Source organism: Recurvomyces mirabilis, assembly GCF_035927965.1.
Source record: "Recurvomyces mirabilis strain CCFEE 5264 chromosome Unknown scaffold_15, whole genome shotgun sequence".
NCBI lineage: Eukaryota > Fungi > Ascomycota > Dothideomycetes > Mycosphaerellales > Teratosphaeriaceae > Recurvomyces > Recurvomyces mirabilis.
Window position 1 is genome coordinate 397,177 of NW_027041949.1, and position 16,408 is coordinate 413,584.

Genomic DNA, 16,408 nt, shown 5'->3' on the forward strand with positions numbered 1-16,408 from the left:
CAATCGACTGAGCTTTAATGGTCAACTAAACTGCAATGGATAAGGCAATACCTTTGCTGGCGTGTAAGTATCACCGCTCGGAGCCATGTGTGTTTCGACAGATTGTCTGTACTAATGCCATGAACTCAGCATGAGTGACGTCCGTGACTTCTGCGCGAACAAATCTGGCGTGAATTTCTCAGGGCCTCTTTCGGGAAATGTGTTCGCTAATTACGCTGATGCCGACCTTCAAGTCCGTCAATCTGTCCTTGATACAACGGCGAGCTTCGCGGAGTCTGATTGCTTGGATTACATGCTCTACATCCTGTGGCAATGTCCATCAAGCGGCGGCCAAGCTCCGGGCGGTACTTACACGTCCGATGGCCTGACATGGACCATCACCTTAAGACCATCTTCAAAGAGAAATATCGATGCTTCTACCACGACCGCCATTGAGGTTCGGCAGGCCGATGTGGGGCCCTTTCTCCGCTGCACTGCTCCTGGACAGACTTCCCACGCCGACATCGAGGATTATGTTCGGGAGTTCTGTTCCACTCATGCCAGCAACCCCTTCGTGTATCTGACACAGGATACTCACCAACATGGCTCTGTTGGCGTGTATGAGTGGGGCTGTGCTTTCGGCAAGACGGTCACTTTCGCCGAGCAGACCTGCATTGACAACATGCTGCGCATTCTGCAGAACTGCCCCGCTAGTGGCGATTTAACCCCACGAGGTGAATATGTAACCCAGTCAGATTGCTTGAGCTGGGTCATCACCGCAGCAGATAACCTCCTTGATCCTGGAGCCGGAGACAAGATCGAATCGGCCAAGCTGTCGAAGCGCTCATCAGTGACCTGCGACTCCTCAACCAGCTCTGAGACGTATGGGATTCTGGAGGACCACGCAATCACATTTTGTGAAGCTTTTGATGGCAAGCCAGTCGCGCAGACAGATGCTGCCGTCTACCTTGGCACCAAATACGATTACGGCTATGCAGTCAACCACTGTCCTTCGAATAGTGCCAACAGTACCAAGCAAAGTGTCAATCAGGCCATCTGCGTCGACAACATGCTAGCCATCCTGGACAACTGCCATGGTCAAGACTCAACAAAGGCATTCGGCGGCACTTATACCGATGAGTTCTATTGTATCAAGTACACCATCAAGATCATACCGACAATCAACAGCCGTGAGAGCAACCTCATATCCAGACGCCACCCTACAAGCTACGCTGCCCATCAATTTGATGCTGGTGATGTTGTGGGCGGGAGTCTTGATAGGCGCAACATTCCGGTATGCCATCACGACAAGCCATGTCAATCATGGAATCACGTTCTGTACAATGTGTTCACTTTCTGTCTAGAGCACGAGTATGAGCCTATTGTTGATAATGTTACTTACCATACCGATAACGGAACATATGGTGTTGCGACGTGGGGCGACACAAGCCCACTATTGACCATCGACTCCTGTTATACAGGTTTCATGAACATCATGGCCGCCTGTGGGGTTCCAGGCCAGGATGTCCACGGCGGTGGCTACATATCAGCACAGAGTAATCTGATCTTTGAGTACGATCTTGATGCGCAGATCAAAGCTCGTCGCAGCGACCCCGAGCGTTGTGATCACGGCCTGGCAGCTCCAACGACGGCCCTGACCAACATCGCCACGACCTTCTGCGACAAGTATGCCAGTGGCACCGTCTCTGGAGAGCAGGTCCTGTCGGAGACATTTCCATTGGTCGGCAGGATGCTTGCGACTTTCAAGCGCTCTTCCTCATGCACCTATACGAAACATTATGACATCCCTCACGACTTCTGCACCTCTGCCTTGAACGAGCTTCTTCGACAATGCTCCTCTGGTCAGAGCTCTACAGGCGGCTCCGTCGAGTTGGGAAACTGCCTCTCGTACGAGATCACTATCCACGACAACATTATCGATCATCCTACAGCTCCGCAAGCACGTCAAGCGGACCAAATCAAGTGTGGAGAGAATCCTTGCGTGGCGTCTAGCGTGGCAGTCCAGAACGCGACAGACTCCTTTTGTCATACTTTCAACGGCTGGACTCTCAAGCGAAACAATACCATCTCTGCGCAAGTGACAGTCTCTCCGGTAGCAGAGGATGGCTCGTGCTTGAAGGCCGGCATTAGCATTACCAATTCATGCTTCGAGTTCTTCACTTGGTACAAGCCTTGTGAAGCCGGCTTCGATGATATCATGGATGACTGCGACAATGGCAACACTGAGACCTCGGGTGGCACGGTCACTGCTGGTGACAATGGCTGCGTAAAGTACAAACTGGAGGTGTACACGGCGGAGGATGGTTGCTGAGTAGTTTCACCGTGCTGGGTGTAAAGGGCAAGCAGTAAGAGATGGAGTAAGCATGGGCGGGACAGCATAGGAGGCAGGAGCTTCACAAGCAGTCTCGACGGCCGCACATAGATGTAGCACCGGTACTCAAAGCGCATGGTCGCTTCTACCTTTAACGAAGTTGTCTGCGATCCGCGCTTTGTCAGCTCGCGGTAAAGTCTATTTCGTGCCCATTGCCGACGCTCCCGTCTCTGCGTGATCGCATGTAAACAATGGTTTCGTCGATCATGTGGTGTTGGTTGTATGCTCTTCTCGCTCACAACTTGACATGCCTGGACGATGATGCAATACACCGACCACCGTGAGAGTCTAGGCAGTAGTGGAGGGGTACAGTCATCATGGGTGTGGTCATCTCTAAAACCGGTGTTTTAACGCCCATCTCTGTTGCCAGCATCATCATCGGCTTCGTCTCTTTCGCATTCACAGTAGCAACATTTCTGCGAGTGCTATGGACAAATTTCATGACCCTCGGCGAGGCACCGCACGAGGTTCATGCTTACCTTACGAATCTCCGGACTGAGCTGCTGGAAGAAAGAGCGAACCTGAAAGTCATGAAGAAGAACTACCGCAGGCACCACAAGCTTATACAGCAAGGAGGCCGTGGTAGCAGAGTAGACAGTGGAATGGAACTGGACGATGTGACGATTAAGACTATGAATGACACAATAAGATATCTGATCAAGCGGTTCAAAGAAATCGAGAAACCTTTCCTTGAGCCTGGCGAGCTGGGCATCAGTGGCGATACGAATCCGCGGAAAAGAAGGCGAAGAAGTCGGTCTGAGAGCCCGTACGATCAGTCGTATAACTCTCCACCCGAGAAGGCACATGGTCGAGGAAGGTACGACGACGATGTCAAGGATCCGAGAATGTCTCGGTACGCGGACGAGCGTGGCATTGATGAGGATGATGACAAGTACTGGGCCCAAAGGACGCAGTATGCACAGTACAGTTTCAAGAAGCGAATGACATGGCTGTACAAGAAGGGAGATGCCCAGTCTCTGTTCGAGGCGTTGACCCGGGTGCAGACTAGGCGAATAGCACGGCAGGTCGCAGGAATTTCTTGCCTCGTTCATGAGTATGGAAGCAGTACCCTGGAGATGCAGGATTCGGTCAGACGAATTGATGAAAGGATGTCTCGCTTCGTTGGCGTAAGGAGAGTGGACGATTGAGACAAGCCTCGAACAACTTAACACAAGCGAGGCCGAATGCTCGCAGTATGAGGTCCCGCAGGACCTCTGTAACATTTAATAACATCTATTGTACACTACTCGTGCAGTTCTATCTTGATGACAATCCCATCCACAACGCCACGCTCTAGCAATTTGAATCCTTCTCAATCGCTGGTCACAGCATACTTCGACATGCTTCTGATTTTTGGGCCTATACTCGATCAGCAACGCATCCAAGGTTGGGTTCTGCCGGACTTACCATAGATATAGAACAAATAAGGTACCGGCACGAGCAAGCTACTCAGGCATGCTAAGATAGTGCACGTGTAAGGCACGCCTAGATTCTCGTACCATGGAATGCCTATTACGACGAATGCTCCGCTCATTACGTATCGAATGAGCGTTATGGAGGCCAGTCCAGACGCTGCATATGTCTCGTAGCTGTCAATAATGTATTGGTAGCACGAGATGAAAACTGTTAAGATGCCGTAGCCGAAAAAGATTGATGCAACCAGAGGCGACCAGATTGAGATGTCTGGTCTAGCAGTCCAGCCCATCCAGAAGAGTGAGATGGGTATGGCGAAAGAGCCCCCAAGCTGCGGAAGAAGTCAGTCTCACATTTACTGTGCAACTCAAGAACGTGAACAGCATACCATGCAGAACCACATCCGAAACTCTGGCGAGATACCTCTTCTTCCCTCCTCTTCAGCTTTTTTCATCTCCACTTTCGCCCACTTATATATCAGAGGCACTAGTGCAGAAGCACCAAAGAGACCGATAATGATCCCGAGGAAACACAAACCAGTCAGACCCTCAGATAGCCCGTAGTTGTCGGTGAAGATGTAGGTGTAGCCGTCTAGAAAACTGAACAGCACAATATAGATGACCGAGAGGTACAGTGCCACAAGCATGATGATCGGCTCACGGATCGTGAGCAAAATTGGTCGGTACAGTGCTCGCTTCAGTCGATGTGGCAGACTCTCTTCCCGTACCTCGATCTCTGCTTTGTAACGCTGGTCACCAGTGAGCTCTCTCAAGTGCTTGGCTTTCCATTTAAGCAGTATAGGTGGATATGTCTCTGGCTGGAACAGGACCACGAGAGTGAGCACGAGGCCGGATGCGATGAGTGTGACCCATTCGACCCATCGCCAGTCAATATATTGGACGATGAAGCCTCCCATGACTGGGCCTAGTAACGGTCCTGTGAACGCAGCGTTTGCGAATACCGGGAAGGCAAAGACCCTTTCCAGTGGAGACCATAAATCGCTGATCGAGCCACCCGCGCAGGTAAGAGGCGTGCTGCCGAATAATCCCGCAAAGAATCGTAATGCTAGCTGCGCACCAATGTTAGGGGCTAATGCAGAGCCAAGGATGAAGCACATATAGACGGCCAGTGTGACGATGTACACTGGATTCCTCCCGACGGTCTCGGATATTGGTCCAGCGAAGAGAGCGCCAACCCCAAACCCGATCAGAAAGAGCCCGGTAGCCAGGGACTCTACCACCTCGGATACACCAAACTCTGCTGCTGCGTGAGGCAGCGCACTACTATCGATGGCGCTGGCAATACCAACGACACATCCGATACTAGCAATCAGAAACGTGCATGGAATGCGGATCCAAAAAGACCAATGATGCGGGTCATTCTCATCGTGCGGACCTTCATAGCCAACGATGAAGACGTTGCCTTCACCACCTTCCTTTGTCAATCGCTTCCGGATATTGATGCCAGTCAGTGCCCGTCCCAGTGCTGTACGATCTGTCATAGCAGAGTGCTGTGTCGTTATTCTAGAAAGCGTAGTCCGCTGCTGTCGTAATTCATCGTCATCGTCGTCCTGGTCGAGGTTCTCTTGGTTTGGTGATTCGGCTTCCTCGTACTGCTCAGGCCGCTGATTGTGCTGCATGATGTCGACCTCCTCGCTAGGGCCGGGAGGACCGAGATTTGGGTTGACTTCGCCCGGGTTGACGCCATGAGGTAGACTGTGGTAGCTTTCGGCTTTCTCGAGGTCGGTCTTGTCCTCTTCTGAAGAGAGTGGCGAGTCCCGGGCATGATGTTCGGAGTGCAAGCCTTGTGCTCGGGCCCTGTCACGCTCTACTTGTGCCTTGACAGTTGTCCGGAAGCGCCTGTATTGTCGTATCGACTGCATAATTGATGTCCAATGGCGTGGCAAAGACGTGATGGAGAGTATGCAAGAAAAGTGAAATATTAGACTTACAGGAGCCACACAATCTTCGAGCATTAGTCACTCGCTGAGTGACAGGGTTAGCCTATTGCGATTGCCATTGCAGTGCAGTATCTGCGCGAAGTATGTGCCAGCCATGACGTTGGGAGCGAAGAAGAACCACGGCTAACGGCTATGCGGAACGCTCACATATTCTAGTAAGAGGTGCGATCGCGGAACTTTGCGAACTGAATTATACCGCTTATCTCCGGCGATGATCTGTCGTTGAGCGGGGTGAGATTCTGATTGGTTGAGAGTCGCATGATGCTAGTGGGTGTAGCCTTCGGAGCACCACCAGGAGGACTTCATTGCTTCGAGAACAGCTTCACGACTTGGGGACCTCTTTCAAGAAATTGGCCTTTCCGCCTGGTCTGGGACAAGGGAACTGGCAAATTACCCCAATTGGCAATATGACGCAGACAGACTATGACTCTGACTTGAGCCACTTCACAGTAGACGACATCAATTGCAAACGCAACATCACTCCTTTGAAGCTCATCGCATGTCATGGCCATGTCGACCCTCTGCCTGCGTTCGTAGCGGCGAGTGTGTTCATGTCGAGCAAACCGGTGGCCTTGCTCGCGTTGCTGTCTGATATCCTTCGTCAGACTCACGGTTGAGGATGATTGCTAGAAGTGAACGCCAAATAATGGCGCTGCTGAAGACGCTCGCTTGCTATGTGAGGTAGGTATGTATTGAAACAATGCAGATGGGACTAGGTGAATGCATCTTACAAAAACCCTGGGCGTTGATGTGTCCCAGACATCTCTCAAACACGAAAAGAAGAATATTTGCTCTCACCTCTGTGACTGGTCTGGATGAGCAAACTTGGCAGGGCCTATATATACAGCCTCATTCTTGACCGTTCAGATGTTCTTGGCTACAATAGATCAGCACCATGGATCAGCCCAGCAAGTAGCCAAACACCCCATCGAAGAAGGCGACCACGCCATCCAAGAAATCAAGCAAGAAGAAGAAGCAAGGGACTACAGACTCCCCAAAGAAGCGTCCGTCCCAGCAAGAAAACGAGTCCGTCAGGAGCACGTTTCGTGGGAGCGATGATCCGAGATCTCCTGGAGCGGCAGCCCTTCCATCAGGCAAGCAATCTTTACTCTCGAGCAATCCACCGCCATCACTCAGCCGGCTCATCAGCCCCTTCACTAACTCATCAAGAGATTCCGCGAGTGCGCCATCCACGTCCACTACCGAAATTGCCGAAGCGGACGATTACGATATCGTCGAATATGCAAACAGTGTCCCATACACCAGCAGCGGCCAGCGGAGCGGCAACAAGCCACTCCCACTGCCATCGGTCACTCAACAAACCAGTACCCTCAGCCGCGACCCATCTTCAGAGGCATCCTATGAGCAGATCTCGCACTCCGAAGCGACCTCACCCTATGACGATGACTTTGATATCGAAGGCCACGAAGCCAACCAAGGCGTCGGCATCGTGAAGGCCATGGATCGAGCGAAATCTGGAGATAGCGATGATGAGAGGTGAAGGAGTGGGAGATGTGGAGGATTGATAGGAGTGAAGTGGGAGCGGTACGGTCCTCGTGGCGCTGGTTGCGTATCTTGAGATGGGCAGCAAACTTTGCGCCGCGATACAATGTTGTTGCTATGGCCTCGAAATGTAGATCTAGCAAATCGTAGATCTGAGATCTGGTAGATCATGTATCGATATCATGTATAATGCAGTGAACAATGTACCTGTCTGGATCAAATTTTCTCCCCTTGTACTTCCACAGTAACTTTCACAGTCGCCACAATGATTCGCCGCGACTTCTCCTCTCCACTGCGCTACTCCCAATCAGCCATGGAGACTATCGATGAAATGGTCGCTGCTGCAGGTATGTGAGACGAGCTAAGCTATCTTTATCATAGCAAGCTGACCAGCACAAACTATAGGCACGAAAACATCATATTCTCTAAAGCGTGTGCCCAATAAGCTCCGCAAGAGAAGGCCAGAGTCCTCGCCTAACGAGGAAGTAACGCCAGCGTCACCACAACGTCGTCGAACAGTAATGGGTGAATTGCGTGGTATGCTCAGCAGGCAGTCCGTGGAGGCAAAGTATGCGGCGATCAAGACATCGTCGTCGAATAACAGCTTCAAGCTGAAATCGATGGTGAGACGGAGTCCTGATTCGCCGAGCTCATCGCATTCTGGATTGGGCATCGGAAACACGCCGTCGATGCGATCGAATCCTGTCATTACTGGAGGAAGTACGAGCAAAGATAACAGCATGCTCAAGCCCGGCGACTTTGCGACAGGCAACTCATTGTCACAAACATTCATTGTAGACGATACGGACGGCCCGATGCCAATACTAGCGTCAAGACGAGGCGTATCTCGTAAAGGTCCGCCCTCACCAGAATTGGAGCTTCGCGATTGGGCACTGGACAGACCCGCTGTTAGCAGCAGTGATTTCATGCCAGTGCTCGTCAGAGGTGATGTGATGGAGGCGTTCGGACTGCGTGTCGACGCACCACTACCAATTTATCCGCGTGACCCACCAAGAGAGTGGTATCCGGAGATCAAGCCGATAGATCCGTGTAGAGCGTGGCGAAACAGTGACAGACGCCAACGCGCGAAAGATGAGTTGTTCACCAGGAAGGATCCTAGGGACTATTTTCACGATATGCCAGTACCGCCACGATGGGGTGAAAATGGCCGCGTGATAAGGCCGGGTGGGAGCCAGAAGATTGACATGGCCAATGCCCGAGCAGCGGAGAATGTGCTAGCGGCCGAGGAGGTGATAAGAGCAGATAAAATGAAACCTGAAGTGGTGCTACCTGGCCCAAGCCAGAGACCTGTCTGGAATGGCACACCTTCTTCCAGCATCTTCATGGGAGAGAATCTTGCGGAAGAGTGGGAGAAGTATGTGCCCTATGTGAAATCAGAAGATAAAGCACATAATGAAATCGAGGCGTGCGGGAAAGTGGCAATGGCCGCTTTTTCTCCCGCTCAGGCCCCGAAGCCGGTACCAATAGCACCAGTACCAGCAGGTCCAATCGTCGAGCTAGCAAGCCCATCGCGATTGGGGAAACCAAGCAAGGAAGCCGTTCAAGAAACAGTCGAACTTGACAGCCAAGAGCTCCATGAACTGGATGCCACACCTCCAGTATCTAAGCAGGAATCCAGCCATGACGAATGGAGGGGCAGCTTATCCCAACGTTGGAAAGCCGCACGTGATGATGCTCTCGCAAAACTTGCAAAGGCAGATTACGAAGTCTTCCAGCACCCTACAGAGCTCCCAGCATCACGAGAGGAACTTCAGTCGTCAGATGCAGAGGGGACGTTGCATGGTAATAATTCAACAGAAACAAGGCTTGCTGAGCCTGGACCGCTCGCAGAGCTAGCCACAGCACGAGAAGACCTTCGTCTATCGTTCGCAGAAGAGGAGCCGCGTAACGTTGGGTCGATCGACGCCAGGCTTGCCGTGCCTACGCCGCATTTCCAAGAGCCGCCGTCTACCACAGATCTAGCAGATGCCACTAACGCGACTGATGAACCAGATCTCTCGACCGACAAGCAGACAGCGTCGCGGGAAGCGATATTGAAAGGGTCTGTTGTCGTGCTCGCGGACGAGCTGGCGGGGGGAATGCAGCAGCGCTGGGACGAGCTTATCGCTCGCTCTGAGAATGCGAGCAGTGGTGCGCATCAATGGGATACCCATGTATGAAGAGACTCCTGGAGTGACTTCACGCAAATTTGTCATGCTTGCCTTTAACCTTCACATCCAGCATAGCTTCATGATAATCGCCATCTCTCCTCGCTCGCTTCAACCTCTTGACTTCATCGTCCTCCAACCGTCTCCCAACTTCTTCTTCGAGCTCCTTCCGTGAGATCTTGGCTCGCACCTTCTCTGCTTTGTCCACTTTATGCTGGGGTTTGAAGCGAGCTTGCATTCGGACTCTGAGCGCTGTATTCTCATTCATTTCCTCTGCATCACCTCTGACCTCGGGTGAGTCCTTCTCCTCGTTAAGTGTGAGATACTTCTTGTGCCCGGTCTCGATGTTGAATAGTCCCGCTCCACCTTCCACAGCTGAAAGCTTGAATGTCTCCTCCTGACTAATTGCTTCACGTGTCGCCGAGCATATACCGTATTGATCGCATCCCAAGTATCTACCATGATGGCCTTTGAACGTAAAGTTATTCTCGCTGCCAACGACTCGTGTTGCGATCCACACTTGTCGCACATCATGCGGCTCTGCACTGTCCGGTAGTCCTTCCACGAGATTCTCGATACTCTGTGCAAAGACTTTGCCAAGCTGATCGCAACTGACAGATGTGGGTGGCGACGAAGGCAGTACGAATGCGACAGGACCCGAGATGTCGCTCAGCTCGCCAGCGGAAACCCACTGGTTGTCGTCCACTTCCTGCTCTGGCTCGACCTGGGCAATCTGCTTGGTCTCGGGTCTAGTATCGTCCTCGTTCTCGGCTGCCACCCTCTTCCGCTTTTTCGGCGCCTTCTTATCTCCCTTGAAGCTCAACGGCTTCACCATCTTGGTATCTGCTGCATTGAGAACTCGGAGCTCTGGAAGCTGTATTGGAAGTGCTTCACATGACTCGTTCCGAAACAGGCGTTAATGCATGCTTATCGATTGTGCCAGATGATGATGCAACTTTGGTGAAGCTGTCGCCCAATAAGGTTGGAGTCGATTACGCTTAGTGATGTGTTGACGTCGCGGGGCAGGTACGACCATCATATCCAGTAGCTGACGAGCTCTGGGAACACACCTGCTGTCAGCTCTTACACCTGCAGACACGTTACATGTCCATCCTACGATCCTTCAACTCTGTCCTTCGTACTTCACTTCAACCAACAAATAGATTTCGAAACAGGCGAACGTTCAGCAGCACAATCACAGCCATGGCACAGGAATTCAAGCTCAAGGGCTTGACGAGCATCGATCTCAAGAACGGACAGAAGCAAGAAGCAGAGGTGGAGGGAATTGAGAACGGAAAGGTGTTGCTCGTCAAGGTTGAGGACCAAGTGCATGCCCTCAACCCCAACTGCACGCATTACGGTGCTCCATTGATGAAGGGTGTGGTGACTGGCGATGGCAGAATAACGTGCCCATGGCATGGAGCTTGCTTCAAGGTGTCAACCGGTGATGTCGAGGATGCACCTGCTCTCGATCCACTGCACAGATTTGATGTGCTCGTAAAGGACGGTGGTGTATTCATCAAGGGACAAGAAAGCCAGATCAAGGAAGGTAGACGCACACTCAAATTCAAGACCAAGACTCAGTCGAAGGGTCAAGAGAAGGTCGTCATCGTTGGTCGTGGAGCTGGTGCGACTGGTGCAATGGAGGCTTTGAGGTATGAAGGCTTCGACGGTCCCATCACGACCATTGCCACAGAAGATTACCGCCCCATCGATCGCACGAAGCTTTCCAAGGCCCTCATCACCGATTTATCGAAGGTTGCCTGGCGATCTGAGGAGTTCTACAAGGACGCTGGCATTGAGAATGTTACAGACAACGTCACATCCATCGACTTCGACGGCAAGAAAGTCAAGACCGAGTCCGGCAAAGAGCACGACTACACCAAGCTCATCCTCGCCACCGGCGGTATTGCGAAGTTTCTGCCTATGCCAGGCCTCAAGGGCGATTTGGAGAACGTCTTCGTCATCCGCCAGCTGAACGACGCCCAAAAGATCATGAGTGCAGCAGGTAGCGAGGGCGGCAAGAAGGTCGTCGTGATTGGAAGCTCTTTCATCGGCATGGAAGTCGCGAATTGCCTTGCGAGCCAGAAGCACAAGGTTCACGTCATTGGTATGGAGTCGCAACCCATGGAGAACGTTCTCGGGGCCGAAGTCGGCAAGGTGTGCAAAGCATTGCTAGAGAAGAACGGCGTGAAGTTCCACCTCAATGCCTCCGTTGACAAGGGCGCCGAGAGCGAGAAGAACAAGGGCAAGATCGGGAAAGTCCTTCTCAAAGATGGTACAGAGCTGGAAGCCGATCTCGTTGTCGAGGGCGTAGGTATCCGTCCCTCGACAGACTACCTCAAGGACAGCAAGAGCGTGCAGCTCGAAAAGGACAATTCGGTCTCCGTCGACGAGTCCTTCGCCGTAAAGGGCATCAAGGACGTCTTCGCCATTGGTGATATCGCAACATATCCCTACAACGGACCCGGCGGCAACGGCAAACCCGTCCGCATCGAGCACTGGGATGTAGCACAAAACATGGGCCGCAGCGTCGCATCCACCATCGCCAAGGGCACAAAGGGCAAATCTTTCATTCCTGTCTTCTGGTCCGCGGTTGGCTCGCAGCTGAGATACTGCGGCAACACGATGGCGAGTGGGTACGATGACGTAGTTATTCAGGGCGAGACGGACACGAGTGATGGGAAGCAGAGTTTTGTTGCGTATTATTGCAGTGGTGATGAGGTAGTGGCGGTCGCTTCGATGATGAAGGATCCGTATATGACTCAGAGTGCGGAGCTCATGAGGAGAGGCAAGATGCCGAAGAAGAGTGAGCTGAAGAAGGGCGTTGATATTACGGAGATCTCGGTGCCTGCTGGGGTCAAGGTATGAGCGATAATTTACGTATGACGGAACGAAAGGATGTATATGGCAGCAAGACAGCCACTAATGTGCAACCTCGTGACCTGCAGGCATGCGCCAGAGTGTTATGTGAGACGCGTGTGCGCTTGTCCTATCTCATGTTCCACCGGTGCATCGTGTCCCGCAGGTAGGTGACCTCGATATTCCTCGTACTAGAGGGCTCAGGCAGTACGTCTCTATGCTGCAGCTGAAAGTCCTTCTAAGCACTGACAAACTCCGCCCAATCCGGAAGCCACGAGTCGTCATAGCTAGCGGCGTTACTGCGGTGACTTTGAATTCCTGTTGCAAGACACCATTGTACTTCACTTCAGCTCATTACATTCCTACTTGACTCTCAAGCCGGTCTCGTTCTTTAATCTAACACTCTATCGACGTCGACATGGCGCCAGCATACACTCTCGTCGTGCACCTCTATGCCAAAGACGATGCAGAAGCCATCAAGAAGCTCACAGCCAAGCTGCAGGAGGCTTCGCAGGTCTATAGTAATGATAAGGAGTGTTTGAGCTGGTGGGTGATGAGTGTAGAGGGTTGTTGGATAAGATGTGGTTAGCTGACCAGACCTTTCGCAGGTTTGTAATGCAAAGCGAGTCTGACAAACGTGCTTTTACTATTGTAAGTATTCAGCAGTGACTGTCAACGATTGAGGTAGTAATTTCAGAACTAATCGAGCGTTTCAGGTCGAGCGATATGCTGCAGAGAGCAGCCAGCAGTAAGTGTCTGCTCACGAGAACGTCTCTCCAGGTGATTGATTAGCTTCTACAGATATCACTTGAACAATCCGTATTGGCCAACGTTTGACGACTATGTCAAGCCGCTGCTCGATCGTGAGATGGATCTTCGTCGCTACAATGAGCTCGATACTAGTAAAGAAGTGCGCGTCGAGACCGACTCGAAGATGTGGGATGCCGTTAAGAAGCATCAAGCTTCCTGAACGATCATCCATATGCCGTCTATATTCATGGTACTTTCGAATTCATGCTTAGCGGAGTTATTGCTGGGGAGATCAAAAAAGTAACGGATGTACTATTGCTGTACAAGAAACTACCAAATTTAACTGTCCAACTAAGAATTGCCATGAATGTCATTCCGAACCTGAAGCTATGAACAAGAAGCCAAGTCTCAATATTGCTACATTGATATTACCCCCTACAAGTCGTACACGTATGTGTACTGGACATTGCAGTTGGCATCATCGCCACCAGCAGGGGTGGTACCGGACGGTGCGGCGGCACCGGCGGCGCTGCTGCTGCTCCTGCTCGATGCACTACCGTATGAGACTGGGACTGGCAGGGAGGAGGATGCGAGTGCTGAGGATGAGGCGCTGCTGCTGACTGGCGCAGCTACAGAGCTCGAGGCAGAGCTTGAAACGGCGGTTGCAGGAGCAGAGTAAGCTGGTGGTGCGGCAGCAGAGCTTGATACAGGCACGATCGATGCGGCTGCAGATGAGCTGGAAGAGGAGGCCACAGGTGCGGCGATCGACGAGCTAGCGGATGATGCAACGGCAGCCGCAGAGGTAGAGGAAGAGGCGACAGGTGCGACAACCGAAGAGCTGGCGGACGATGCAACTGCAGCGGCAGAGCTGACCGAAGATGAAGCAACGGATGTAGAGCTCGAAGCTGGGGCGGCAGCAGAGCTCGATGCACCGCTACCAGTTGGTGTCTCACCAGCACGGATGCAGCCAGTCTTGTCCGTCAAGGCCTTGGGGCAGGTCACCTGCTTGTAGTCGACAGTCGGGTTATCGGCGCCCTCGAAGAAGTCACCGAAGCGGAAGTTGCAGCCTGGCTGAAGGGCGGATGGAAAGGCCGAGCAGGTGTTGCTTGAGATACCGCCGTACTGAGCACCCCAGCCGGAGGAGGGAGCATCTAAAAAGGCATGTTAGCACGATATCGATGTATCTGACGGCGATTTTCACTCACTCCACTCAGCAGTGCAGGCGTTGAAGATACCGACACCACCACCTGGAATGGCCAAGTCGAATTGGCCCTCAGCCAAATCGGCACCAGTGTTGGTAGCCTGGACGATCATCTTCTTGCCGGCGATTGAAGTCGAGGTGAAGGTAAGTTCGTAGCAAGCACAGCACCAGCTTGACTCAGAACCACCCGGGATCGAGACGGCAGCAAAGCCGTAAGCAAGGTCGGCGCTGACAGCCCATGGGCTCTGGTCAGAACACATGTACGCGGAGCCGCCTACAGGACGCATGTTAGTATGCCATTGCTAGAGGCCGGAATGATGTGTAGGACATACTAGTACGGAGTCAGCACAAGTCCTCTTAAGCACAACTCGGGTTCATTGACTCACCCATCACAAGCGGACTGGGCGTTCGCATCCGTCAACGGCTGGTCCTTAGCATCGCAAGTCGTGATAGGTGCAGAGACATCAGCCTTTCCAGACCAAGCACAGCTGCCCTTACAGCAATCCCAGTAACGGGTGGTCTTTCCGGAACCAGAGACGTCCTGCGCGGCAGAGATGGAGGCAAACCCAGTAGCGAGAGCCAGGAGGGCAAGAGACTTGATGGCAGACATGTCTAGTCGTTCGTCGTTTGTGGCGTAGTAGTTTCGATACGGTCACAGACCTGTGGTGAAGTTTAGGTAAAAGAGTGTGATGACTGATATGGTCTGTGAAACGAGTGACTGCAGGTCCGGCTTGCAAAAAGTATTTGATACCAGACGAAAGAAAGACAGAAATGCAAGACCATGTATATTTACCTTGACGATGTATGAAGTCGTAGATCAGGAGCGTCTTGGCGGCGCCACCATCAATCTATACCAGACAGCACGAGTTGCAACGAAGCTTATTCTTCCCGCTCGTCGTCGTAGCCCATCTGGAAGCGCCGGAGCGATATCTCTACTGCTGCTTACGGCGCAAGTGGATCTTGGATCGCGTTCGTTGAGATTTGTGTGGCATGGCTCATCTCGCGTATCATGATTCTCCGTTTGGCTGGTGTTTCGGATCGGGCTTACGTCTCTAGGCACTCAATTTTCCCACATCGTCGCGCTTGGGATGCTGAAGTCGCTATCGAGGCACATCAGACCTATGTGCGCCTATTTCAATTTTCCAGTCGTGTACCGGATGACGAGACAATCGCCAGAATACATGGTAATCACAACTGGAAAGTCGGCGCAGGGCTGGAGTTTTCCCGAGCAACTACGCTTAGTCAGCCAAAGCCGCACAGAGTAGTATAGTTTGAAGTGCAAGTAACAACTGGTAACGTTGTCGATTCGACGGTTGAGGTAGACCGAAGAGTTGACAACCTGCAGTGGGCGATGTGACCGTAATGAATTCAAGAGGAGCGTTCCTTCCACTTTGGTTTAACATGCATTAGTGCCGAGCCCAAGCTTCAAAACAGTTAGCTTGTTAGCTCCCGTTTTGACTTACGAGTTCACCTACAGAAAGCGCTTCACGACCAATACAAACAGCAAAACACACCGAGAAGAACACTACGTGCTAAGCCAAACTCAATTGAGGGGCCAACCCGATTTGTCGCACCGTACCAGTACGTTTCGAGGCAGAGAGAGCCATACATTGGGTAGGATGAGCATTAGCTAATGAATCACAAAGCACAAACAGACAACATGGCTACAAATGATTGTATCCTCTTCAAGCTACCGCCAGAGCTTCGAAACCGAGTCTACAAGCTCGCGTTCCGTGGCAAGAAGTAAGGCAATGACGAAATCGACCTCCTTATGGCAGAAGGACCGAACAAAGCACTTCTCCTCACTTCGACAGTCATCTGTCATGAAGCGAGCGGCATCTACAAAAGGGACTACCGCAGCTACTGGCAGACAAATACTTTCGTAACCCACATTGCGACTCGACCAGCATGCGAGGCGATGGTTCAGCAGCTTCGACTAGCTGATCTCAAGCACATCAAAACCTGTGCGATCGTGTACCATGCGCGACATAATCGCCAAGATCGCTGGTCCTACGAGCAGAATCTGCAGGGCAAATGGATGATACAAACCTCCGACTGCTCAGGGGGCAAGTCGTGGCGACATGATGCTGCGTTGTTCTGCGTGATACACAAGAACGATCAAAGCGAGCTCATCACTTTACGGGGCAGCCCCATCACAGGCGATGAGACAGGCATAGAAA

The 16,408-nt window shown here is 52.1% G+C and overlaps 9 protein-coding genes across 9 annotated transcripts; 6 read left to right on the forward strand and 3 right to left on the reverse strand.

Annotated features, from left to right (window-relative positions):
• Window positions 1-130: 130 nt before the first annotated feature.
• Window positions 131-2,311, forward strand: LTS14_006105 (uncharacterized protein; the record flags this gene model as incomplete). Its single annotated transcript, XM_064838803.1, has 1 exon — window positions 131-2,311. The coding sequence occupies one exon, from the start codon at window positions 131-133 to the stop codon at window positions 2,309-2,311; it is 2,181 nt and encodes a 726-aa protein (XP_064693628.1).
• A 377-nt stretch (window positions 2,312-2,688) lies between these two features.
• On the forward strand, window positions 2,689-3,519 carry LTS14_006106 (uncharacterized protein; the record flags this gene model as incomplete). The annotated part of the gene is made up of 1 exon (XM_064838804.1): window positions 2,689-3,519. The coding sequence occupies one exon, from the start codon at window positions 2,689-2,691 to the stop codon at window positions 3,517-3,519; it is 831 nt and encodes a 276-aa protein (XP_064693629.1).
• Window positions 3,520-3,683: 164 nt separating this feature from the next.
• Window positions 3,684-5,666, reverse strand: LTS14_006107 (uncharacterized protein; the record flags this gene model as incomplete). The annotated part of the gene is made up of 3 exons (XM_064838805.1): window positions 3,684-3,730; window positions 3,779-4,115; window positions 4,173-5,666. The coding sequence occupies 3 exons, from the start codon at window positions 5,664-5,666 to the stop codon at window positions 3,684-3,686; spliced, it is 1,878 nt and encodes a 625-aa protein (XP_064693630.1).
• Window positions 5,667-6,390: 724 nt separating this feature from the next.
• LTS14_006108 (uncharacterized protein) lies at window positions 6,391-7,245 on the forward strand (the record flags this gene model as incomplete). Its single annotated transcript, XM_064838806.1, has 2 exons — window positions 6,391-6,425; window positions 6,915-7,245. 2 exons carry the CDS (start codon window positions 6,391-6,393, stop codon window positions 7,243-7,245), a joined length of 366 nt encoding a protein of 121 aa, XP_064693631.1.
• A 267-nt stretch (window positions 7,246-7,512) lies between these two features.
• LTS14_006109 (uncharacterized protein) lies at window positions 7,513-9,427 on the forward strand (the record flags this gene model as incomplete). Its single annotated transcript, XM_064838807.1, has 2 exons — window positions 7,513-7,594; window positions 7,653-9,427. The coding sequence occupies 2 exons, from the start codon at window positions 7,513-7,515 to the stop codon at window positions 9,425-9,427; spliced, it is 1,857 nt and encodes a 618-aa protein (XP_064693632.1).
• A 19-nt stretch (window positions 9,428-9,446) lies between these two features.
• Window positions 9,447-10,250, reverse strand: LTS14_006110 (uncharacterized protein; the record flags this gene model as incomplete). Its single annotated transcript, XM_064838808.1, has 1 exon — window positions 9,447-10,250. One exon carries the CDS (start codon window positions 10,248-10,250, stop codon window positions 9,447-9,449), a length of 804 nt encoding a protein of 267 aa, XP_064693633.1.
• Window positions 10,251-10,618: 368 nt separating this feature from the next.
• Window positions 10,619-12,526, forward strand: aif1 (Apoptosis-inducing factor 1; the record flags this gene model as incomplete). Its single annotated transcript, XM_064838809.1, has 2 exons — window positions 10,619-12,280; window positions 12,473-12,526. The coding sequence occupies 2 exons, from the start codon at window positions 10,619-10,621 to the stop codon at window positions 12,524-12,526; spliced, it is 1,716 nt and encodes a 571-aa protein (XP_064693634.1).
• Window positions 12,527-12,695: 169 nt separating this feature from the next.
• On the forward strand, window positions 12,696-13,247 carry LTS14_006112 (uncharacterized protein; the record flags this gene model as incomplete). The annotated part of the gene is made up of 4 exons (XM_064838810.1): window positions 12,696-12,823; window positions 12,886-12,928; window positions 12,994-13,025; window positions 13,079-13,247. 4 exons carry the CDS (start codon window positions 12,696-12,698, stop codon window positions 13,245-13,247), a joined length of 372 nt encoding a protein of 123 aa, XP_064693635.1.
• A 215-nt stretch (window positions 13,248-13,462) lies between these two features.
• LTS14_006113 (uncharacterized protein) lies at window positions 13,463-14,642 on the reverse strand (the record flags this gene model as incomplete). Its single annotated transcript, XM_064838811.1, has 3 exons — window positions 13,463-14,178; window positions 14,233-14,502; window positions 14,615-14,642. The coding sequence occupies 3 exons, from the start codon at window positions 14,640-14,642 to the stop codon at window positions 13,463-13,465; spliced, it is 1,014 nt and encodes a 337-aa protein (XP_064693636.1).
• Between the last annotated feature and the right edge of the window lie 1,766 nt (window positions 14,643-16,408).